General features: G+C 36.9%; 1 protein-coding gene across 3 annotated transcripts; it reads left to right on the top strand.

The window, feature by feature from the left end:
• The first annotated feature begins 32 nt into the window (after positions 1-32).
• On the top strand, positions 33-15,606 carry COMMD8 (COMM domain containing 8). Of its 3 annotated transcripts, none has more exons than XM_002745868.6 (5): positions 33-124; positions 5,612-5,767; positions 9,852-10,004; positions 13,223-13,378; positions 14,727-15,606. In XM_002745868.6, exons 1-5 carry the CDS (start codon positions 59-61, stop codon positions 14,745-14,747), a joined length of 552 nt encoding a protein of 183 aa, XP_002745914.4. In that variant the 5' UTR covers positions 33-58; the 3' UTR covers positions 14,748-15,606. The 3 variants fall into 3 exon arrangements, with proteins under 3 accessions (XP_002745914.4, XP_008991635.4, XP_008991636.4); XM_008993387.4 differs by having other exon boundaries at positions 9,852-9,998; XM_008993388.5 differs by lacking the exon at positions 33-124 and adding an exon at positions 3,803-4,085.
• Positions 15,607-26,228: the final 10,622 nt, after the last annotated feature.

The following is a 26,228-nucleotide window of genomic DNA, read 5'->3' on the forward strand; positions in this document are numbered from 1 at the left end:
CGGCTTAGGACGCGCGGCCAGCCTTGTCACGTGACCCACGCCCCAGCTTCTCTCAGGGATGGAGCCGGAAGAGGGGACGCCCTTGTGGCGGCTGCAAAAGCTGCCGGCCGAGCGGGGCCCGCAGGTGAGGGGGGGGTCCCTGAGTAAGCGGCTTGGGGCCGGGGCTTTGGTACGGTCTGGCTAGCGGCTCAGGCCTGGTGCGACCCAGACGCCTTCGCAAGCTCCCTAGGGAAGGGAGGAGGAAGGGGCGTGATTTCGGGTCCCCGCCTCCTCTGGGGAGCCTAGGAGGACAGCTTGGGGCACCACCTCTGCGCCCTGGCCTGGCTGCGCCCTGCGCTCCAGGGGCTTTCCGCGCAGAAACGCCCGCAGGCGCCTGCCTCAGACTGGGCTTTGAAAGCTTCTGACGTCAAGTCGGTGTTTGCTGCCTCTTCGCAAACGTTTTCTTCATTCATTCAACACAGACGTACCTGGCAGCGAGCACAGTGCTAGGTGCTGGGAATACTATGTGGCGTTGACTGAAGCGGACCCTGCCCCCCGTTGAGGGTGCTTTGAAGGAAGCGAAATAACTGGGAGAGTTACTTTAGTTAGAGTCGTCCCAAGAGGTGATATGCCCACTGACTTCCATTCTATCAAAGAACCTGGCTTGTAAGAATCTGGAAGAAGCAACCTCATTCATTTGTTCAGCCAGTTTTTCTTTGAAGTTTACCATACGTTGAGCGCTCGGATGGGATGAGGTAAAATAGTGAGTGAGACATAGCCTGTGACCTGGTGGAGCATCTTTTTTATGAGCCCCAATTTTGGTCTTCCTGTTTCCTCTATTCCATTTACACTGGAAAAAGTGTGGGAGAGACAGAAAGGAATTAACTTACTTCCTGCCAGGATCCAGAAAAACAAAAACACACCCGAATTCTTTTCTTTGATTTTCCAAGTGAGGAAGCTGAAATGTCCGCAGAAATTTTGGGTTACTTGCCCAGGGTTGCCCAGCCAGTAAGTGGCAAAGCTGGAACTTATACTCAGATCTATTGATTCTGAGTGTTTTGTTGGCTTTAGGCTCTCCTTGTCTTCATTCTACACATTTAGGTAAGGTGTAGCCTTACCTTTACTTTTACTATAACCTTTACTATCATATATGTTGATGATTCCTAAATCTCTGGGTCCAGCCAAAAATTTCTTCCTTGACGTTTCAAGAACGTAAACCCAAACCAGACTCTCTTCTCTGAGTGTCAGCCTTCTGCCACAGGTACCTCAAATTCAGTGTGCCCTTGCCTGAGCTCTTCTTTCCCCCGGACTTACTCCTCCTGTAGCCTCCTTTTCAGTTTGTGGCACCACCACTTTCACTCAGCCACTCAACCTCCCATTCTAGGTTTCCTTCGTGGCCTCTTTCACGTCTCTTCTCCCTCTTTACTGTCTCCATTTTGAGTGTCCTCAACAATTGAGGCCCCTTAATCTTTAGCTCCTTCACTGAAAATGGAGGCCTGCAGGCTCACCCTCTCTCTTCTTTTACATCTTCCAATCTGTTAAATATATGAAAAAATAATGCAAATATGTGAATAGGATTGTTCCTGGTTGAGCACAGACTGAAGTCTAGGCTCTTTTGCCTTGTATACAAGGCCCTTTTTGGTTTGGTTTCACCCACCTCTCCAGCCTTGTCTCATGTCACTCCCTCGCTCCCGAAATAGCCTGCTATTTGCTAAATCAAGCAGTGTGATTTTACAGTTTTCATCCTATGGAAATGCCGCTGCTTGTGTCTAGAAATGCCCTTCTCTCCTGTTTGCCTGGCAAACTACCTTTTAAGACAGCCTTTTCCTTGCTTCTTCTCTGAGCTTTTTATACCTTCTCTATACTTTTATTATGGCCCCATCATTCTAAATTGCATGTATTTATCTGTTTGCTTTATTCTGTTTTTTTTTTTTTTTTTTTTTTTTTTTAGAGAAGGAAAGAAAAAAAGGAGTGAAGGAGAGGAAGAAAGAGGACGAAAAAGAGGGAGAGAGAGCAGAAATGTTGCTTTATTCTAAAAAAATGGGTATTAATAATGGCCAATCAATATTTCATTTAAACCTATGAGTAGGTGTGATGTTGTATTGACAAGAATGTATATTTTGTGTATTTAAAGTGGAGAGCTCTATAAATATTTATTAAGTTTACTTGTTCCAGATCTGAGTTCGAGTCCTGGATATCCTTATTAATTTTCTGTCTCATTGAGTCTAAGTCTCTATGTATCTGGGTATTAGGATCATTAGCTCTTATTGTTGCATTGATACTTTTACCACTATATCTTTGTTGCTTTAAAATCTATTTTATCAGATATGAGAATTGCAACTCCTGCTTTTTATTTATTTATTTATTTTTGCTCTCCATTTGGTTGGTAATTCTTTCTCCATCCCCTTGTTTTGAGTCTTTGTGTATCCTTGCATGTGAAACGGTCTGGATGTAGCATACCGTTGGGTTTTGGCTGTATCTTTTGATTGGGGGATTTAGTCGATTTAAATTTAGGATTACTGCCATTTGATGTTAACCGACTGTTTTATCCGTTAGTTGATATAAATTCTTCTTTATGTTGATGCTCTTTACTTTTTGGTATATTTTTAGAAAGGCTAATACTCTTTCTATGTATATAATGCTTCTTTCAGAAGCTCTTGTAAAGCAGGCCTGGTGGTAATAAAATCTCTGAGTACTTGCTTGTTCATAAAAGATTTTATTTTTTCTTCAGTTGTGAAGCTTAGTTTGTCAGGATATGAAATTCTGGGCTGAAAGTTCTGTTCTTTAAGGATGTTGAATATTGGACTCCACTCTCTTCTGGCTTGTAGAGTTTCTGCTGAGAGATCTGCTGTAAGTCTGACAGGCTTCCCTTTGTGGGTAACCTGACCTTTTTCTCTGGCTGCCCTTAGTATTTTCTCCTTCTTTTCAAACCTGGTGAATCTAACGATTATGTGCCTTGGGATTGCTCTTCTTGAGGAATATCTTTGTGGTATTCTCTGTATTACCTGGGGTTGAATATTGTCCTGCTTTACTAGGTTAGGAAAATTTTCCTGAATAATATCCTGAAGAATATTTTCCAGCTTGGATTCATTCTCTCCATCACATTCAGGTACACCTATCAAACGTAAATTTGTTCTTTTCACATAGTCCCACATTTCTTGGAGACTTTGCTCATTCCTTTTTATCCTTTTTTCTCTAATCTTGTCTTTTCGTTTTCTTTCATTAAATTGGACTTGGACCTCTGATATCCTTGCTTCTGCTTGATCAGTTCAAGTGTTTAAACCTGTGCATACTTCTCGGAGTTCCTGTATTGTATTCTTCAGTTCCATTAATTCACTTATATTCCTCTCTAAATTGCCTTCTCATTAGGATTTCGTCAAACCTTTTTTCAGAGTTCTTAGTTTCTTTACATTGGGTTACAACATGTTCTTTTAACTCACAGAAGTTTCTTATCCATCTTCTGAAGCCTGATTCTGTTAATGGGATGCACTCGTTCTCCATCAAGCCTTGTTCCCTTGCTGTTGAGGAACTGTGATCCTCTTTAGAGGGAGAGGCATTCTGATTTTGAGTATTCTCAGCCTTTTACGCTGGTTTCTTCGCATCATTGTAAATTTATCCACCTGTCGTCTTTGTAATTCCCAACTTTCAAATTAGGTCTCTGAGTGGAAGTCCAAGTTGTTAATTCCCAGGGCCGAAATATGAGCAACCCACTCCGCCTGCCAAAACAGCGGCGTTAAGACTGATAGTGCTTTTCTGCCCGGGAATCTCCAGTCTGGCTTCCTTCTTGAGTCCGTAATAGGCGACTCTGCCTTCCCGGAGCTCCAAACATCGGTCAGAAGGGGAACCAGTCCCGTTTACTCTTCACCAAGAGCTGCTGCACCGAGGTGCCAGCAAAACTGCTGCGCTGGCCACAGAGTCGTGCTGGCAACCGTGGGGCTCCTCCACTGGGAATCTTCTGCTCTGTGAGTGACAAAAATTTGTCTGAAAGTGTGGCATCCTCTCGTTCTCTGCGCTTTTACTGGGAGCTGCAATCCTGAGATGTTAGCGATCAGCCATCTTGGATCGTTCCTGTTTGCCTTTTTCTAATGGACTAAAGCTCTATTATGGTAGGGCCTTCCTTTATTTATTCTCAGTTTCCTCATTTGTAAAATGGGAATAGTAACATAGTAACTTTAGAGTTGTACTGAGGATCAGTCCAGAGCATGGTACCTAGTTAGGGCTCCATAGTGGTAGCTATTATAGTTTCTTTGCCATTAAATAAGGTCATTTCCATGACCTTGTTAAATAACTGGAATGTTCATTACATATTTGTGAATGAATAACATATTCTGAAAAAGATAATGCTTTTATTTTTCAGTTTGAGTTCTGGGTTTTGCTTTAGCATGGGGACGATATAGGATAAGGTATAGAGAATTTGAATGAATTCAAAATTGAGTATGTTGGTGGATTTATGGTTAATAAAAATTAGTTTGTATAGCATATTAGCCACCATTTGGAAACAGTTGCTTGTGTTCTGGTATGTGTGGTGTTAGAGAGAAGGAGTTATTCGTTAAAATGGGGTGGAATGTGATCTAGGGGAAAAGAGTTGGAAGACTTGCTGCTTAGGTGTCATTTCCAAGTTATTTGGTTCAAATACTCCTCTTGTAAGATACGAATATCCCCTGAGAAAGATAACCTTATTAAATGTTAAGTGCCTAGAATAGTACTGGCATTGTGTTATCTCAGTTAATAGATGTTGAAGGCATGGATAGTAGGAGGAGGAGTAGTGATAAGAAGAAGAAGAATGGTAATGCGGGCTAGCAATGTCTACATGTCTTTTGTACATGCCAGGAAGGTGCCAAGTGATTTGCATGTATTCAGTCCTTACAACAAGATTACAAGAATAGATGATATCCTCATTTAGCACTAGAGGAAACAGACTCAGAACATGTAAATCAAACTTAAAAATACTGAAACTGGGATTTGAACTGATAGTTTTATTCCAAAATTCACAGTCTTATCTCACTATGTTCAGTTATATATGTGTTAGGCTTTCCATTGCTGATATGAAGATACTAATAGGATAGAAAGGAATGTAAAAAAAGGAAAAAATTATTGAAGACTTTCTGAGAATGCAGAAAAGTAACTGCTGAGCTGGGTGTGGTGGTGCTCACCTGCAGTCCTAGTTACTTGGGAGGCTGAGATGGGAGAATTGCATGAGTTCTGGACTTCAAGGCCAGCCTAGGCAACATAATGAGACCTTCAAAAGAAAAAAAAAGTATCAACGTTACAAAAATGGGGCAAAGCAAAATGAAGCTTATAGGCCTACAGTAAGAGACTTTAAGTCCTGTCCTTTGGTCAATGCTATAAATATGGTGTCTTTTATATGTATCTTCTTTTCAGTTTTTTCATTATGTAATATTTATAACATAAAAAATTTTAGTTTCTGAAGGTCAACATAATAATAGAAAGTCTAGGATTTTTATGAGATTTAATTTTTAATAAGAATAATCTTAAAAGTGGTTTATACATTTTAACTTCAGCTGGTCTTGCAGTTAACATGAACATCTCCTAACATTTGTTTGCTAAAAGGAAGATAAATTTGTTTTATCATTTTACTTGTAAGTACATTTATTTCCCTTTTTCCTCTTAGCTTCTTCACAAAATAATTGATGGCATTTGTGGTCGAGCTTATCCTTTGTACCAAGATTATCACACTGTTTGGGAATCAGAAGAATGGATCCACGTTTTAGAAGATGTTACCAAATTTTTCAAAGCTGTAGTTGGTAAAAACTTATCCGATGAAGAGGTAACTTCTCTGCACATTTCTATAACTTTAATAATTAACACTTAGGTTTCTCTTTGAGTTTTTTAGAGCACTGTATAATACAAGGGCCATCAACAATAACAACAAATACCTCATAATTGTGGATGGAAAAATCTGAAAGTCCTAGGTTTTTGCAGTTTATTTTTTGTTGGTTTTACTCTTTTAATTGTGAAACATTTAAAGCCTACAGAAGAAAACAAGAAGTTATATAACTGTTACATACGTTTCCATTACCACAATTAAACGGTGTTAACATTTTGCAATATGTATGTTTGTTTCAGAAATAAAGCATTACAGAGATACCTAAATTCCCCTGTCCCTCACCTGGATATCCCACCCTTACTTAGAGATCACCATTCTTGAAGGTGGTTTTCATGTTTTGTATTATATGTTGTATGTATGTTTGAATCTTTTAGTGTATTGAATTATTTGGGGTGTTTAAGTGTATAACTTGTAAAATGTAACATATGTATGCACTTGTAAATTGTTTTAAATGCAGCATTTTGTTTTACATTGATAAACATGGATCTAGTTTGTGTATTTTAACTCCTTTTAGTATTTGATGATAGGAATTACATAAGATTTATCTCCTTACTGACTAGCAGTTAGTCATTGCTTCTCTTATTATTACAAACAGTGCTGCTATAAACATTCTTTACTGCGTGTCTCCTTGTGCACACTCAGACCTGCTTTTCCAGGGTAGATATCTTGAAGTGAAATTGCAGGGTCATGGGATATCCTTCTTCCGTGGAATTGCTCAAAATTTATTTGAGCTTATTTGTGTAGGTTGCTCACTTTTCTAAAAATAGAGTTATGTATGTTTGTCATATTGATTTGGATGATATTATGGATATGAGCTCATTGTTAGAAATATGTATTTTAAATATCTTCTGTTAATGTGCTTGCCTTTTTACTCTCTTAAGGGTGTCTTTTGGTGAAACAACTTACGAAATTTAACAAGTCTGCTTTGTCAATATTTCTTTTGCTGGCTATACTATTATTGTTTTGTTTCAGAAATATTTGTGCTGAAGACATGAAGATTCTTGGATGTGTTCTTGTAGAAGCTTAATTGTTTAGCTCTCACATTATGTCACTGATGCATTTTGAACTAGTATTTGTGTATGGAGTGGAGGTCAAGTTCAAAATTTTCTACATGAATATCTAGTTGACCATTTATTGAAATAACCATCCTTGCACCACAATGTTGCTGTGTAGCCTTTATTGTAAATCAAATGGCCACATATGTGTGTCTCTGTATCTGGACTCTTTAACATCCTCCATTACTCTACTTTTGTATATTGGCCAATCCTACACTGCTTTAATTACTGTAGAATTAAGGCTAAATTAAATTATGTCTTGATATCTGATAATGGAAGACCTTCATTCTCATGCTTCTTTAGGATTGCCTTGGCTATTATATTTTCAGATAACACTCTAGAATCAACTTTTCAGTGTTAACCTACGAAATTGCTGGAATTTTTTTTTTTTTTTTTTTTTGAGATGGAGTTTCGCTCTTGTTACCCAGGCTGGAGTGCAATGGCGTGATCTCGACTCACTGCAACCTCCGCCTCCTGGGTTCAGGCAATTCTCCTGCCTCAGCCTCCTGAGTAGCTGGGACTACAGGTGCGCGCCACCACGCCCAGCTAATTTTTGTATTTTTAGTAGAGACGGGGTTTCACCATGTTGACCAGGATGGTCTCGATCTCTTGACCTTTTGATCCACCCGCCTTGGCCTCCCAAAGTGCTGGGGTTATAGGCGTGAGCCACCGTGCCTGGCCTAAAATTGCTGGAATTTTGACAGAGATCCCACTGAATTGCTAGATCTTTTGTGGGGAGAATTGACATCTTAACAACATTATCTTTCCAAGGCTATGAACATGGCATGATGGACCTCATTTATTTAGATTAGCTTTAGTTTCTCTCTCATATTTTGTAGTTTTCAGTGTAGAACTCTCACAAATATTTTTTATTTCTAAGTGATGTTTTTGATCTTTCATTTTTCAGTAGCATTTTGCTAGTATGTACAAACAGTTGATTTTTATATATCTTGTGTACCACAGCCTTTCTAAATTTGTTTATAGTGTCTGATTGTATATAGCTTTTTTGGGGGGGACAATTGTATATAATCATTTTCTTTTTCAACTTTAACAGCTTTTACTTATTTTTCTTACCTTAGTGCATTGGCTAACACTATCAGGCAGTTTTCTTTTAAAAAAGCAGTGATAGTAGACATATGTCTATTACTAACCTAAGGGAGAAAGTGTTCACTATTTCACCATTTAGTATGTTAGCTCTGTGATTTTATAGATGTCCATTATCAGACTAAAGAAGTATCCTACAATTCTAACTTTGCTGAGAATTTTTTTTTTTTTTGAGACGGAGTTTCGCTCTCGTTACCCAGGCTGGAGTGCAATGGTGCAATCTCGGCTCACCACAACCTCCACCTCCTGGGTTCAGGCAATTCTCCTGTCTCAGCCTCCTGAGTAGCTGGGATTACAGGCACGCACCACCATGCCCAGGTAATTTTTTGTATTTTTAGTAGAGATGGGGTTTCACCATGTTGACCAGGATGGTCTTGATCTCTTGACCTCGTGATCCACCCGCCTCAGCCTCCTAAAGTGCTGGGATTACAGGTTTGAGCCACCGTGCCCGACTGCTGAGAATTTTTAATCATGAATGGATGGATATTGAATTGTATCAAATGCTTTTTCCCTGATTTTATAATTTTTTTTTATTTTGTTAATGTGATTTTCAAATGTTAAACTAAGGCTGCACTGCCCAAATAAACTCCACTTGATCATGATTTATTATTTTTATATATACGTTTCTTCATTTGGACTGCCAATATATTGTTTACAATTTTTGCCTGTATATTTGAGTGATACTGGCCTAGGTGTTTTTTTTGGTTTGTTTTTTTAGTTTTGTTTTTTCTCCCTATAATACTCTTGTCAAGGGGTCAAGTTTTATTCTGGCCTCATGGAATGAATTTGGAAGGATTTTTTTTTTCTCTCTCCTTGTCCTCAGGAAGAGAAGTGAGATTGACATTATTTATTTATTTAGTGTTGCATTACTTAATTTTCACACATTTAGTATATTTTTGATTATCTTTTCTCATTAGTTATGACTTCATTACACAGTAATAAATATATAAACAGTATTATTTCCGTCCTTTGAGTCTGTTGTGGTTTGCTAAATGGCTCAGCATATGGTACATTATGGTGAATTTTGCATACATTTATAAATAATGTGTATTCTATAGTTGTCATACGTAGTATTCTATATATTGCTAAGCTTAGATAGAATATGTTTTTCAATTTTTCTATATATTAATTGATTTTTTGTTTGTTGTTTCTTTCTGTCAGTTATTGAGAGTTGTATTAATACCTCTAATTGTGAATTGAATTTATTCATTTCTTTCAGTACTGCCAAGTTTTGCTGCTTTATATATTTTGAAACTATGCTGTTAGGTACACACAGATTTGTGATTGTATGTCTTTCTGTTGAATGGCCCTTTTACTATCCTTCTCTACTTGTTGTAATACTTCTTGCCTTAAAGGCTACATTGTCTGATATATTAATATAAGTTGAGTACCCTTTATTTGAAATGTTTCAGACCGGAAGTGTTTTGGATTTCGGATTTTTTTTCACTTTGCAATATTTGCATTACACTCACCAGTGCAGCATCCCTACTCTAAAAATCTGAAATCTGAAATCTCAACTATTCAAATGAGTACTTTCTTTGAGCATCCTGTCAGTGCTCAGAACTTTTTCCATTTTGGGATTTGAGATACTGACTGCGTGGCTATATCAGCTTTTGTGTTTTCCAGGTGTATTCATTTTTGTGCTGCTTCTTCCATCAGTCCTTTTTCTTTACTCTTTATTTTGTAGAAATTTGTTAAAACCTATTTTCTGGCTACTCATTCTCATCTTATTTTTTTTATAATTACAGAAGTACTTCTTTTTTCTTTTCCTTTTGCTGTTGTTTAAAAGTTGTGTAAAAGGAGAGTGGAACCGTGTTTTTACATTTTAAACAGACAGCCTCTTTTGCCTATTTTTACTTTTATAGATACTTCAGCAATTGAATCAGTTGAATTCATCTCATCAAGAAACTATCATGAAATGCGTGAAAAGTAGGAAAGATGAAATCAAACAGGCTCTGTTAAGAGAAATAGTTGCTATTTCCTCTGCACAGCTACAGGATTTTGATTGGCAGGTAAAGGTAAGAATCTGTTTATGAGTATGTGTATTTTTATTTCATTTTTTAGATACAGAGAAATATTTTATTATATATTTAAAATTTGTTATTTTGAGAACATATTATCTCAAATAAATATCAAAGATAGTTTAAATTACATCTTGCATTAACTTGGGCATAAGTACCCTATAAACATCCAAGCCATATATAATAACATTACACTGATAATAAATTCAGTTAGATCTGTAAAGCATTAAATGACATAAGTGATGGGGCAGCATATAGTCAACATCTGTGTGTGTGTGTGTGTGTGTGTGTATTTTTTTTTTTTTTTTTTTTTTGAGACAGAGTTGTGTTCTGTCATCCAGGTTGGAGTGCAGTGAAGCGATCTTGGCTCACTGCAGCCTCCGTCTCCCAGGTTCAAGCCATTCTCCTGCCTTAGCCTCCTCAGTTGCTGGGACTGCAGGCACATGCCACCACACCCAGCTAATTTTTGTATTTTTGGTGGAGATGGGGTTTTGCTATGTTGACTAGGCTTGTCTTGAATCCTGGCCTCAAGTGATTTGCCTGCCTTGGCCACCACCTAGAGTGCTGGGATTACAGGCCACCACACCTGGTCAACATATATTTTTGACCACAACTTTCTAGACTTTATAGCTTTCTTAAGAATGGTAAATATGATTCTTCCTCTAGGAGGAAAACCTCTAAGATATTAAAACATCAGTTTTAAATACATTTTGGAGAGTCACTATCAGTAGGGTTTATAAAGAACAATTCCAGACCAACTTTTTGTCCTTATAAGATACCTAGACTAGTAGATGAAGAGGAAACAGATACATTGTGTTTCTTGATTTTAGCATGACCCTAGATTAAGTGCCTTACATTGTATATCTAGATTAAGTAGAGAAAAATGTGGGAGGGTAACAGGTGGGTTCATAATCAGATAAATAACTACCCAAGGACAGATGAATTTATATTAGCTAAGAAGTCTCTGTGGTTCTGGTCTTGGCCCAGACACAAAACTAGAGAAACAACAAGCATATAATGTGCCACAAAGTTCAAAATTATTTCACAGCCAATTATAATCAGTTACCAAATGAAGCAAAATTACATTAATCAGGCAACCTATACAGAGGATTTTTAATTTAAATATTTATTTAAATTTTATAAATTTAATTTCAATTTCAGATTTTATATTTTTATAAATATAAAAGGGAGGCCAGCTGTGGTGGCTCATGCCTATAATTCCAGCACGTTGGCAGGCGGAGGCGGGTGGATCACTACAGGCCAGGAGTTTGAGACCAGCCTGGCCAAGAAAGCAAAACTGAATCTCTACTAAAAAAATACAAAAATTAGCTGAGCATGGAGGTGGGAGGCTGAAGCACAAGAATTGCTTGAACCCAGGAGGTAGAGGTTGCAGTGAGCCAAGTTTGTCATTCCACTGCACTGCAGCCTGGGCAACAGCGCAACTCTGTCTCAGAAATAAATAAATAAATAAAAGATAAGGGAGAGATATTAATGGTAGCATATATAAGAAATATTTAGTTATTTAGTTTATCAAAGTATAGCTTCATTAGTGTTGAATCAGGCCCATGTTTCGTGGGTAGAAATGCAGTTTTTCAAGCAAGAGATAGTCCTAGTATGTTCTGTTTTCGATGATGACATCTTTTTAGTGTAATATAATCTTTTTAGTTCTGGCTGCCAAACTTAAGAGAGATTTAAGGAAATTGTACTCCAACTAGAAAAGAATGACTAGGAACTTAAAATCATGGTGTGTGAAATTGCTTTGAAACACTGAGACCATGCACCTGGAAAAGATTAAACTTAGTGGAAACATGACATTTATTTTAAAATGCTAAAAGTCATAGGGGGGCTGTATGACTTTGTGGCTCCAGAGACTAGGAGAAGGCCTAAGGTATATTATTTGCAATAAGATAGGTTTCAGTTCAACCTAGGGAAGGACTTTTAAACAAATATGAGTATCTGGAAATGATTATAACCTTTTCTCGTGGTAGCACGTGCCTTATCATTGGTGGTATTCAAGCATAGGCTGAAGAAACATTTATTGGAAATATTGAGAAAAAGAATTATGAATAAAATAGATAACCTGAAGCTGATACTTCCAGTTTTGGGGTGAGAGAATGGAGGAGCTATGTCAAGATTTGATTCTGTGTGTATGTATCACAAGGGAGATCCTTTGAGGTTCTTAGGGAAGATGTCTCTTATCATTGCACAAATAATTTTTTTGCAAGTGGTAGCATTCTAAACAAAGGTTCAGTTTTTGTGGATTTCTCTGACTCAGATTCCAGGAAAATTGAATGCTGTCTGCCAAGGATGCTACAATGCTCGTTTCAAGAAGTATTAGTATTATAAATATTTGGTTCTTCCAATTCCCCTAGGATATACTCCAGAAAAGGAAATCAAGAAGTGATGTAAATGTACGGAGTGTTTCTGTCCAGTGGCTGTAATTGAAGATGATATCTTGATAACATATTTATCAGTAGTGTGGTAGATACTTAGCTGACCATGGATTAAGCATCTTTTTTTTTTTGAGACAGAGTCTTGCTCTGTCGCCAGACTAGAGTGCAGTGACGCAATCTCGGCTCACTGCAACCTCCGCCTCCTGAGGCCAAGCGATTCTTCCGCCTGGCTTCCCGAATAGCTGGGACCACAGGCGTGTGCCACCGCACCCGGCTAATTTTTGTATTTTTAGTAGAGATGGGATTTCACCATCTTGGCCAGGATGGTCTCGATCTCTTGAGCTCATGATCTGCCTGTCACAGCCTCCCAAAGTGCTGGGATTACAGGTGTGAGCCATCGTGCTCAGCCCAGATTAAGCATCTTAATTTCTGAGAGTTTATCAGTATTTTTGGTCTCACTTGTCTTTGCACATGAACTTTTATCTTCTTGGTGCCTTTAATCTTCTTTAAGAATTCTCTATGTTTCTTGCATATTAGACCTATTCAGTACTTCCCAGGCATGACTCTGATCTAGATACCGACTTCTGCACGAGATTGCTGGTTGGTTGTCTTATTTTCTTACCCATTTCCTCGCCTTTATTTGCTCTTCTTTCTCTTTCTAGTCCTCAAATACGTTTTAGCATAAATTTAATTTTCCTTTCATCTTTCTCTATACTTAATGGCAAACAGGAGTACTTTTAAAAAATGTACTGCTAACTAACCTCTGATGCATATTCATTATAGTTCCTTATTATTAATTGCTATTTTTCTAATTTTAAACAGCTTGCACTTTCCAGTGACAAGATTGCTGCATTACAAATGCCACTTTTAAGCCTGCATCTAGATGTAAAAGAAAATGGTGAAGTAAAACCATATTCTATTGAAATGAGTAGAGAGGAACTGCAGAATCTAATACATTCCTTGGAAGCAGCATATAAGGTATTTGCCATAATTTTGTCATATGATTTGAATGTTTAAGGTTTTTGGATTTCATTGAGTTGGAGTCTTGCTCTGTTGCCCAGGCTGGAGTGCAGTGGTGCCATCTAGCTCACTGCAACCTCTACCTCCTGAGTTTAAGTGATTCTTGTGGCTGAGCCTCCTGAGTAGCTGAGATTACAGGTGCCCACCACCACCACACCTGGCTAATTGTTGTATTTTTAGTAGAGATGGGGTTTCAGGCGGCCTTCAAAAATGTTGGGATTACAGGCATGAGCCACCATGCCCAGCCAAGTGTTTACGTTTTGATGGATACTCTTAGACTCATAGTTCACTTTTAGTCTTTTTTCTCCTGATGTTTTATGTTAATTAAGCACAGAAAGTACTTTGTTAATATGTTCTGAGCTCTAGTTTTGGATATTAATTATAACTTGTAATGTTCAATTACTTAGTTTTGAGCATAACATATTAAGTAATTTTTGAAAGAATAATAGTGCTGTTCTAACAGCTGGATTTCTTTTGCTTCAATGCTCATTAATAATAAAACTGAAATTTTTACCTTAGAATCATAAAATTAATTGATTGTGAAGAGTTTTTATGATTAAAAAATTATGATCCCGATAAGTGGTTTTATTAACTGGACTAATAATAGAAAATTGCTTTTATGATCCTCTAAGTATGGAAGACAAAATATGGCTTGTAGTTATTATGACAAAATCAGGTTGAGGCAAGACAGAACTAATGAATGTCCAAAAACTTCACATTTACAGTGGAGTGGCTAAATAACAGTAACCGCTCCTAATGTTTACTACATGAGAAAAATAATATTTAAACAGTAGAAACTGTTGTTGTGAGGAGGAATAAAAATAATTATCTTTGTATATGTATGTTTCTTTGTTATTGCTCATTGTTTTCTCTAGTGATCTCATCTCAGTGATCAAATCTCAGTGATTCTTGCAACCTCTCTTGTCCCACCATTCAATCTTCTCGATCCTACTTTTTAAAATCTCTGATGAACTTCAGCTTCTCTCCACACTCTGCATTTGCTCAAACATTTGAGTGCTTTGATTACTGGTCCACATGTCTATTAACGAAACAAGCAGCCCAGGCTTCGCAGGATGGCTGAGTGGGGCTGCATGTGTGAAGGATGCGTGTGGTAGAACCTGGTATAAATGCTAACAGATTCCGAACCATAGATTATGGCAGGCATGTGTCATCAGTTACTGTGCATTGTACTTGCTTGTTATGAGTTCTTCATGCCCTTTTTTAGAGATTTGAAAACATTGAATATGGTATATATCAGCATCAGTCTCATATAACCTGATATTTTCTCCTCAATCTGTGTTTTAAGGTGGTCCTGCAGTTGAAATAACTGGAAATGATGAATACCAGTGCTATCAGATTTTATTGCTCCAACTTATGTGGCAGAGTGAAAACTGCATGTTCAGAAACGCTGCGATGTCTTGACTGTTACACCAGGCTGAGAAAGCGGCAATGTTGATATTATAAAGATAAAACTTTACCAACATTCCTTAACAGGAAATTACATGGTTGAGAGGAAATGCATAAAATGAAAGATGAAAAATCCATAGTAGCAGTTTATATTTTTTTTATTGTTTTGCTTCATTTATTAAATATTTGAGAAATCTTTGGAGATACACAGTTTTATTGAAAGCTAAAAATAAGTTCTAATGTAATGTAAACATATAAAGCACAAATATACTTGAATATTGCTTAAAGAGTTATGTGAATAGCAACATATATTATGGATATATAATTACTTTGTGATATTTTTAAAAAATAACTTTTTCAAAAAATGTATTAGCTGCATATATAACTCAGGAGATTCCATATCTTTCTCATATTTCAGAAGAAAGATTATAAAATGTAAAATTTCTTAGAGAATATCTCTTTGTCGGAAACGAACGAATACTCTAAACTTATGTGAACAATTTTCAGTTTATGAATTCTAGAAACTAAAATCTCTAGAATACAGAAAAATGAAAGTAACATTGTTACTTCTGCATTTCTATGTTTGGGAAACATTGCTCTGATAAAAAATAGATGTCATTGTGCAGTGTGTATATTATTCAAATATCAGATAAGTTTATGTACAGGTCTACTTTTGTTAATAGACTCGATATTGAATACTTTTGGATGTTAACCGATTCATTGGAAAAACAAACCGTTTGTAACCTCAGTTAACTTTAAAAACAAGTATTCTGAGCAAATGAAAAGTGTCTTGTTTTATTTTTATATATTGCTTTATTTTAAGTGACTCCAAATAACTCAGTGGTTGTACATAATTATACATAACTCAGTAATACATAATTAATAGGTGCCTGCTATTTGCAAGCCATATGGCTCATTAGAGCATCAGATTATTCTTTGAGGTATCCAGAGCAATTATTACTATTCTCATCATACAGATGACGATAGGCTTAGAGAGTTTTAATAAATATCTGAGTGTGATCTAAACAATGCTACTCAAAAACTGCAGAGAAGTACAGTTCTGTCTGTGAACTGTTTGTTACAGGTCAGTCAGTGATTTAATAAGGAGCTTGGGCTAGAAAGTGTTATCAGTATACTGCTTTCTTCATCAAGAAATTTTGGTTTAAAAAAATTTATCAGCTGAAGCAAACAGTGTGCTTAGTGCGGTAGTTGATTTACCTTCTTAGGCAAGTTCTTTGTTATTATGGGCCAGTAACGGTTTGTAGAACAGCACTTTGAGTAGCACTCATCATGAAGTCTCTTCTAAATTTCAGCTTTCTATGCAGTATCTCCTTTACAAGGAAAACATCTTGCTGTATTTAGTCTCCCTCTCAGCACTTGGTAACACTCCATTAGCATATTCAGCAGCTTTATTGAAATTGAATCTGTATACTAAATATTATACATATTAAAAATGTGCAATGTGATGTTTTGACATATATACATCCATGAAAATATCACCACAACTAGGATAATGAGTATTTGATCACTCCTGAAGGTTTCCTCTTTGTCCTCTGTAGTCCCTGCCCCTTTGGTTCCCCACAGGTAACCACTGATCTGCTTCCTGTCACTACCGATCGTTGCGTTTTTGAAAGTTAAGTGTAAAGGAATCAGGTAGTGTGTGCCTCTTTTTCTAAAAAAAAACTCTGGCTTCTTTTAGCATTATCTTGAGTTTCATCCATGTTGTATGTATCAGTTTATTTTTATTGTTGAGAAGTATTATGCTATAGAGTTCTACCACAATTTATTTACCTATTGATTGATATTTTGATTGGTACAAGTTTTAGGCATTAGAATACACAATTTCTTACATACATCTTTGAATGAACATATGCTTTTTCTTGAGCAAGTACATTAGAATGAAATGGCTGGATGATATGGTAGGCTTATTTTTTCAAGATACTACCAAACTTGAAAAATTTTTTTATTTGAATAATTTTTGGGGGTACAGGTGGTTTTTACACAGTTATTTAGTGGTGATTTCTGAGATTTTAGTGCACCCATCACCTGAGCAGTACACTGTACCCTAAATGTAATCTTTTATCTTTCATGCCCCTCCCAACCTTCTTCCCTGAGTCCACAAAGTCCATTATATTACTCTTATGCCTTTGCATCCTCATAGTTAGCTCCCACTTATAAGTAACCACATATGATACTTGGTTTTCCATTCTCGAGTTACTTGACTTAGAATGCCAAATTTTTCAAAGTGATTTTACCATTTTGCATTTCCATTGCAGTCTATGAGAGTTCCAGCTCCATCCTGCCAGCACTTGACATAGCCAGTCTTTTAAATTTCAGTTATTTTAATATGTATGTGTCTCACTGTGGTTTTAACAATATTTAACAAATTTTCCTAATGCCCAATGATGTTGAGCATGTTTTCATATGCACATTTGCCATGTATACATCTTCAGTGAAGTGTCTGCTCAGATCTGTTGCTCATTTTTCAATTGGATTTTTTGTTTTCTCAGTATTACATTTTGAGAGCTCTTATTCTGAATACAAATCCTTGATCAGATATATACCTTGCAGATACTTCTAATCTGCGGCTTATCTTTTCTGCCCCATGTAAACTAACCTTATATTTTTTAGAGCAGTTTTAGATAAACAAAAATTTAAAAGATAGTACAGAGTTCCTACATTATTAACATTTCACATTAATACAGTGCATTTGTTATAGTGAACTAATACTGACACATTATTATTAAGTAAATTTTAGAGTTTATTCAAACTTTCTAAGTTTTCCCCTATTTTTTTTTTTTGCCCCAGGATTCTATCGTAGGTAGCATATTACATTTAGTTGGGATGTTTTGATGACCTTGACAGTTCTGAAGAATGGGTGAAATACTTTGTAGGATGTCTTTCTCTATTGGAATTCGGATGTTTCCTTCATGATTAGACTTGGGTTACAGATGTTGAGAAGGAAGATCATAGAGATAAAATGCCATTTTTATCACATGAAATCAAGGGTACATACTGCTAGCATGATTTATGACTTGACATTAATCTTGATTACCTGGCTGATGTACAGTGAACTGTCTTCACTGAACTGACTCTTCATTTTCCTCTTTTCCTACTCAAGGAAATCATTATAGTTCAGCCCATACTTAAGGAGTGGGCAGGTGTGCTCTCTCTTTTTGGGGTTCGAGTATCTACATAAAGTGTATGGAATTTTGTACGTATTTGTCTCTTTTCTACTATTGAGATTTCTACTTATGATCAGTATGGACTCATACTTTGGGTTATAATTCAGTACTGCTTTGTTACTCAAATTATTCTAGGCTTGGCCATTAGGAGCTCTTTCACTTGGCTCATATGTCCCTGTGACAATATCCCCATCAATGAGAGTGGACTTTTTATTTTTTTCAGAGAAGCGGGGTACATCTTTTTCCCTTTATCTTGGAACGTTATTTCTTTTTTTTTGAGATGGAGTTTCGCTCTTGTTACCCAGGCTGGAGTGCAATGGCGCGATCTCGGCTCACCGCAACCTCCGCCTCCTGGGTTCAGGCAGTTCTCCTGCCTCAGTCTCCTGAGTAGCTTGGATTACAGGCACGCACCACCATGCCCAGCTAATTTTTTGTATCTTTAGTAGAGACGGGGTTTCACCATGTTGACCTGGATGGTCTTGATCTCTTGACCTCGTGATCCACCCGCCTTGGCCTCCCAAAGTGCTGGGATTACAGGCTTGAGCCACCGCGCCCGGCCTGATTTTTGTAGTTTTTTTCATACATTTGTAGGCCCCTGTTAGGAAATATAAGGCTTTCATCTTTGTTCTTTCTCAGGGGTGTGTGTGTGTGTGTGTGTGTGTGTGTGTGTGTGTGTGTGTGTTTCTAGTAGAGGTCTTTGTGATTCCTTTAAATTTTGGGATTGCTTTTTCCTATTTCTTTAAAAAATGCTGTTGGGATTTTGATAGGGATTGCATTGAATCTGTAGATTTTTTTTGTAGTGTGGATATTTCAGAAATATTAAATCTTTAATTTATGACAAGTACTGTCTTTTATTTGTGTGTCTTTAATTTCTTTCTTTCTTTTTTTTTTTTTTTTTTTCTTGAGAATGAGTCTTGCTCTGTCACCCAGAGTGGAGTGAAATGGTGCAATCTTGGCTCACTGCAACCTGAACCTTCCGGATTCAAGTGATTCTCCTGCCTCAGCCTCCCAAGTAGCTGGGATTACAGGCACACACCACCACACCCAGCTAAATTTTTGTATTTTTAGTAGAGATGGGGTTTCACCATGTTGGCCAGGCTGGTCTCAAACTCCTGACCTTGTTATCTGCCCTCCCAAAGTGCTGGGATTACAAGTGTGAGTCCCCCACCAGGCCCTTAAATTTCTTTTAGCAATATTTTGTAGTTTTCAGTATATAAGTTTTCTGCCTCTTGGGTTATGTTTGTTTCTAAATATTTCATTCTTTTTGGTGGTATTGCAAATGGGATTTTCTTAATTTTTTTTTGCCTTGTTGATTTGTAATGTATAGAAATCCAACTGATTTATGTATGCTGAGTCTGTATTTTGCAACTTTACTGAATTCTTTGATTCTAACAGCTTTTTAAAAATAAGGTTTTCTACATATAAGATCATATTATTAATGGGCAAAGATAGTTTTAGTCATTTCCTTCTGATTTGGATGCCTCTGACTCCTTTTTATTGCCTAGTGCTTTAGCTGGGACTTTCAGTTCTTTATTTTAGAAGTGGTTAAAGTAGGCATCTTTGTCTTCTTTTTGATCTTAGAGAAAAAGCGTTCAGTTTTTCACTAAGTATGATGTTAGCTGTGGGTTTTCATATGTGGCCTTTATTATATTTAGATGGTTTCTTCTATTTCTAATGGTTGAAAGTGTTTTTTATCATGAAAGGGTGTTGATGTTTGTCAAATGCTTTTTCTGAATCTATTGAATTCATTATGTGATTTTTATCCTTTTTGTTAATGTGGTGTGGTTGATTGATTGATTTTCATATGTTGAACCATCTTTGCTTCCCAGGGATAAATTTCACTTGAACGTGGTGTTCAATTTTTTAAAATATATTGTTGAATTTGGCTTGTTACTGTTTTGTTGAGGATATTTGTACCTATATTTGTAGGGATATTGGCATATGGTCTTTTTTTTGTCATATCTTTGTCTGGGTTTAGTATCAAGATCATGGTGACTTTGTAAAATGAATTTGAAAGTGTTCCCTCCTCTTCAATTTTTTGGAAGAGTTTGAGGAAGATCGAGTTCAATTCTTCTTTAAGTGTTTGGTAGAATTCTTCAGTGAAGCCCTCTGGTCCTTGGCTTTTTTGTATTGGGAGATTTTTTATTACTGACTCAATCTTGCTAGTTGTAAGTCTTCATATATTCTATTTTCTCATGATTCAGTCTTCATAGGTTGTGTGTTTCTAGGAATTTGTCAATTTCTGTTAGGTTATCTAAGTTGTTAGCATAGTAGTCTCTTATAATCCTTATTTCCATGGCATCAGATGTAGTATCCTCTGTTTCATTTCTGATTTTTAAAATGTTAATTGTCTTTTGTTCTTAGTCTAGCTAAAGATTCATCAATTTTGCTATTTTCAAATAACCAGCTGTTAGTTTCATTGATTTTTCTTTTGTTTTTATATTCTATATTTATTTATGCTTCAATGTTTATTATTTCCTTCCTGCTGCTAACTTTGGGCATCATTTTTTCTTCTTTTTCTACTGGTTGAAGAGTATCTTGTTTAATTTTCATTTGTCGATTTGCTAGTTTTTTTCTGCCATTGATTTCTGGTTTCATTCCACTGTGGTCTAAAGAGATATGAGGTATGATTTCAATCATCTTAAATTTCTTAAGAGTTGTTTTGTAACCTAACGAGAGCAATTCTGAAGACTGTTCCACGTGCTGTTGAGAAGAATGTGTATTCTGTTGCTGTTGGATGGAATGTTCTGTATGTGTCTGTTAGGTCTATGTGATCTGTAAAGTTGATCAAGTCCTTTCTTCCACTACTTATATGTCTGGATGCCCTATCTATTACTGAAAGTGGGGATACTGAAACCTACTACTATTGTGTTGCTGTTTGTTTCTCCTTTCATTTCCCTAATGTTTGATATATTTGGATACTCTGATGTTGGGTGCTATGTATATATCATTGTTAGATCTTCCTGGCGATTGACCTTTTTTTGTTGTTGTTGTTGCTGTTGTTTTGAGACAAAGTTTCACTCTTGTTGCCCAGGCTGGAGTGCAATGTCTTGATCTCTGCTCACTGCAACCTCCACCTCCTGGGTACAAGTGATTCTCTCGCTTCAGCCTACGGATTAGTTGGGATTACAGGCATGCGCCACCACGCCTGGCTTATATTGTATCTTTTAGTAGAGACAGGGTTTCTTTATGTTGGTCAGGCTGGTCTCAAACTCCTTACCTAAGGTGATCTGTCCACCTTAGCCTCCCAAAGTGCTGGGATCACAGGCGTGAGCAACTGCGCCTAGCTGACCATTTTATCATTATGTAATATCCTTTATCTATTTCTGCATCTGTGTTGTCTTGTGCAGATTACCAATTAGTGATTTGTGGGTTTATCAGATGTCTATAATCTCTTCTTCCTTCTGGTGTCAGTCTGTAGTACTGCAGGTTTTCTGGACTGTCACAAACAGCTCTACTCTTTTGTTCTCAGCTGCCTAAAGGTTCTAGAGTCTTCTAGGTTCTGTCAATACTCTGAGTCAGGCAGGAGAGAAATCAGTCTCTTGGGAAGCCCTAAAACATCAGAACATTGGATGCATGCTCCCCTATTCTCCCCTCCACTCCCAGTTCCAAGGAAGAGACTACCAAGTTGTATCACCCTCCACTGTACTGCAGGTCCTCTGGAGTGACAGCAAGCAGCCCAGCTTTCTTCTGTTCTCAGGGGCCTCCAGGCATCTAGAGTATTCCAAGTTCTGTCCATAATCCCAGACAGAAACCAGTCACTTGGGCAGCTCCCCCAAAGCCAGAACGTTGAAGTCATGCTCCAACTCCTCACTTCCCTTGGAGAAGCCAGGAGTTGGGAGTTTTCTGCTGGTTCCATGCTGAGCTTTGGTGGTGGACTATGGTGAGAGAATGCCACAAATGTTCCTTTTGGAGATGTAGCTGGTTTTGTGTTCTCTTAAGGTACAGATGCATCTTAACTGGTCTCTGGATTACTTGCAAAAGAAATTGGTCTATGTGTTGTTGACTTCAGATCTCAGGTAGTCAAGGACTTCCTATTCTGTGGTCTTGCTGATGTTACTCCATTTTGCAGTTCTAGGAACAATAAATGAGAATTGTTGCTTAGAATTCTCAGCAGCACTAGGTATTGTATTTTGGATTGTAGCTATTCTAATAAAGATGTAGTGGTATCTCGTTGTTTTAATTTGCAGTTCCCTAGTGACCAAGGATGTTGCATCCTTTTGCATGTTTCCTTTTGCATGTTTCTATCTGTACATATTCTTTGGTGAGGTGTCTGTTCAGACATTTTGCTTATTTTTAATTAGGTTGTTTTAATGTTGATTTTTAAAAGTTCTTTGTATACTTTGGATAGATGTTCTTTATTAGACATGTGTTTTGCAAACACTTGCTTCCAGTTTTGGCTTGCCTTTTCATTCTTCTAATTGTCTTGAAGGGCTGAAGTTTTAAATTTTGAAGTTCAATTAATTAGTTCTTTTTTGGATCATGCTTTCGGTATCATATCTAAGAAATCATTGTCTAACCCAGATTAACAAAGATAATCTCCAAACTTGTCTTTGAGAAACGTGATAGTTTCAGTTTTATATTTAATTCTATGTCCTATTTTGTGTTAATTTTTGTATATGGCACATGGTGTGGCTCAAAGTTCACTTGCTTGTGAATATTTCATTTCAGCACCATTTGCTGAAAAGGTTCTTCTTTCTCTACTGAACTGCCTCTGTGCCTTTGTCAAAAATTAATTGTTCAGGCCAGGTGTAGTGGCTCATGCCTGTAATCTCAGCACATTGGGAGGCCAAGGTAGGCAGATCACTTGAGGTCAGAAGTTTGAGACTAGCCTGGCCAACATGGTGAAACCCCATTTCTACTAAAAATACAAAAATTAGCTGGGCATGGTGGCACATCCCTGTAATCCCAGCTATTTGGGAGGCTGAGGCAGGAGAATTACCTAAACCCGGGAGGCGGAGGTTGCAGTGAGCTGAGATTGTGCCACTGCGCTCCAGCTTGAGTGACAGAGGAAGACTCTGTCTTGAAAAAAAAATCAATTGTTTGTATACATGTGGATCAATATCTGAACTCTGTTCTGTTCTATTGATCTATTTGTCTATTTTGATATCTATAACATGCCATCTTGGTTACTGTAGTTTTTTGATAAATCTTCTAATCTGGCAGTGTTAGCCCTCCAACTGTGTTGTTCTCCTTCAAAGTTGTTTTGGTTCTTTTAGGTCATTTGCATTTCCACATGCATTTTAGAATCTTTTTGCTTGAGGGTTTATAATATATGTCAGATGAGAAAACTGCTCTCCTGTTTATCTTTGTTTCTCTTTAAATAGCATGTTCTTTTCTCTGTATGCTTTTTAACTTTTTTTTTTTTTTTGCCATGGTTATGTGCAATTTGATTGTGATGTACTTGGGTATAGTTGGTTGGTTGGTTGTTCTTGTGCTTGCAGTTTGTTTCTTGAATCCTTGGGTTTATAGTTTTCAACTAATTTGGAAAAGTTTCATTCTAGTTTCTTCTTTTTTTTTGTCCCTCCCCACACTACACATATGTTGGGCTACTTGAAGTTCTCCAATTGCTCACCAATACACTGCATTCTTTTAAATTATTTTCTTCTGTATTTCATTCTTATATCTTTAAGAACAGTTATTTCTTTTACATTGTCTAATATGCCATTAAAACTAGTGCTTTTCAAATCTCAAACATTGAAGTTTTGATCTCTAGAAATTCATATTAGTTTTTGTTTTTGTAAACTAGTTGTTTAAACATATGGCATATAGTTATAAATTTCCAGTCTTAATTTTGACAGCAGTGTTAGTTTTGATTGACTAGTCTTCTCATTATGGAATTTGTTTTCCAATTTCTTTGTATGCCTAGTAATTTCTAATTGGGTGCCAGACATGATGAATTTAACTGTATTGGCTGTTGGCTATTTTTATATTTCTGTAAATATCCATGAGCTTTGTTTTGAATTGAATACAATTAAGTTACTTGGAAACAGTGATCTATTAAGATCTTGCTTTTTTGATTTGTGAGGCAGATTCAGAGCAGTGCTCAGTAATGGGCTAATTATTCCCTATCACTGAGGCAGGACTGTCCTGAGTACTTACTGCCTTGTGAATTAAAAGATTTTTGGATTTCATCATTGGGAGCAGGCACTATTCCTGGGAATGTGTGAGAACCAGACCCTGTTCCCTCTAATTTCTTCAAGTGGCTCTTTTTCCAGCCTTAGGTTGTTTCTTCACATGTACGCACTGATCAATACTCTGCTGAATACTCAAAGGGCAATCTGCTCTAGGTTTCTGGAGTTGTTTTTCTCTGCAACTTCCCTCTTAGGTTTTCTCTCTTGTGAATTCTAGCTTCTTTGGTCTTCCTGGACTCTCAATTGTACTTCCTCAATTCAGGGGAGCCCTGCAGGCTCCCCATGGGCTCCTCTGTCTGAACTGTGATCTGAAAACTCTGTCAATGAAGTAAGCTGGAGCAGTCGTAGGCTGCACCTTTTTTGTTTCTTGTCCCTCAGGTATCATAATCCGTTGTTCCCTGATACTTGGTGTCTTGAATACCAGTGCTTTTCATGTGTTAGGGAGTTGGGAGTGGGGACAGGTGGCTGTTTTTGTTTTTGATTGTTTCAAGTGATAGTGTAAATCTTTTACCTGTTTTTTAAATAAATTTTTATTTCAACAGCTTTTGGAGTACAAGTTTGTTTTGTTACATAGATGGATTATACAGTGTTGAAGTCTGAGGTTTTAGTATATCCATCACCCAAGTAGTGTACACTGTACCTGAGTAGGTTTTTTATCTCTAGCTCCCCATCACCCTCCCCTTTCTGAGTCTCTAAAATCCAGTATATCACTCTCTATGCCTTTGCATACTCATAGCTTAGCTCCTACTTATAATTGAGAACATAGGGTTTTGATTTTTCACCCCCGTTACTTCACATATAATCATTGGCCCAGGGTCCATCATAGTTGCTGCAAATGCCATTATTTTGTTTCTTCTAATGGCTCAGTCATATTCCATTGATGTAAATATAACACATTTTCTTTACCCACTCATTAGTTGATGAGCACTTAAGTTGTTTCTACATCTTTGCAATTCTGAATTGTGCTGCTATAAACATACATGTTAAAGTGTCTTTTTTACATAATGACCTGTTTTACTTTGGGTAGATACCTAGTAGTGGGATTGCTGGATCAAGTGGTATATGTACTTTTAACTCTTTAAGGAATCTCCATACTGTTTTCCATAGAGGTTGTACTAATTTTCATTCCCAATAGCATGTGTAAGTGTTTCCTTTCCCACACATCCAGGACAACATCTGTTATTTTTTGGCTTTTTAATAATAACCATTCTTGCATGGGTAAGGTAGTATCTCATTGTGGTTTTAATTTGGATTTTCATGATGATTAATGATGTTGAGCATTTTAAAATTGTTTTTGGCCATTTGTATATCTTCTTATGAGAAATATCTATTTATATCCTTTGCCCACTTTTCAATGGGATTATTTGTTTTCTTTCTTGGTGACTTGTTCAAGTTCTTTGTAGATTCTGGATAGTAGTCCTTTGTTGGATGCATAGTTTGCAAATATTTTCTCCCATACTGTGAGTTGTCTGTTTACTTTGTTGATCATTTCCTTTACTGTACAGAAGTCTTTTAGTTTAATTGTGTCCCATTTATTCATTTTTGTTTTTGTTGCATTTGCTTTTGGAGTCTTAGTCATGAATTCTTTGCCTAGACTGATATCTAGAAGAGTTTTTCTGATGTCATCTTCGAGAATTTTATAGTTTTGGGTCTTAGATTTAAGTCCAACTCAATATCCATCTTGAGTTGATTTTTGTATAAGGTGAGTGGTATGGATTCATTTCATTCTTCTACATGTGACTTGCCAGTTTTCCCAGTACCATTTATTAAATAGGGTGTTTCTTCCCCAATTTATGTTTTTGTATGCTTTGTGAAGATCAGTTGGCTGTATATATTGACTTTATTTCTGGGTTCTCTATTCTGTTCCATTAGTCTATGTGTCTACTTTTATACCAGTACCGTGCCGTTTTGATAGCTATAGCCTTGTAGTATAATTTGTTCTTTTTGCTTTGGATTGCTTTGGCTATTCAGGTTCTTTTTGGGTTTCATATGAATTTTAGAATTTTTTTTTCTAATTCTATGGAAAATAATGTTGGTATTTTTATGGGAATTGCATTGAATCTGTAGATTGCTTTGGGCACC

This window comes from Callithrix jacchus, chromosome 3 (genome assembly GCF_049354715.1).
Source record: "Callithrix jacchus isolate 240 chromosome 3, calJac240_pri, whole genome shotgun sequence".
Lineage (NCBI taxonomy): Eukaryota > Metazoa > Chordata > Mammalia > Primates > Cebidae > Callithrix > Callithrix jacchus.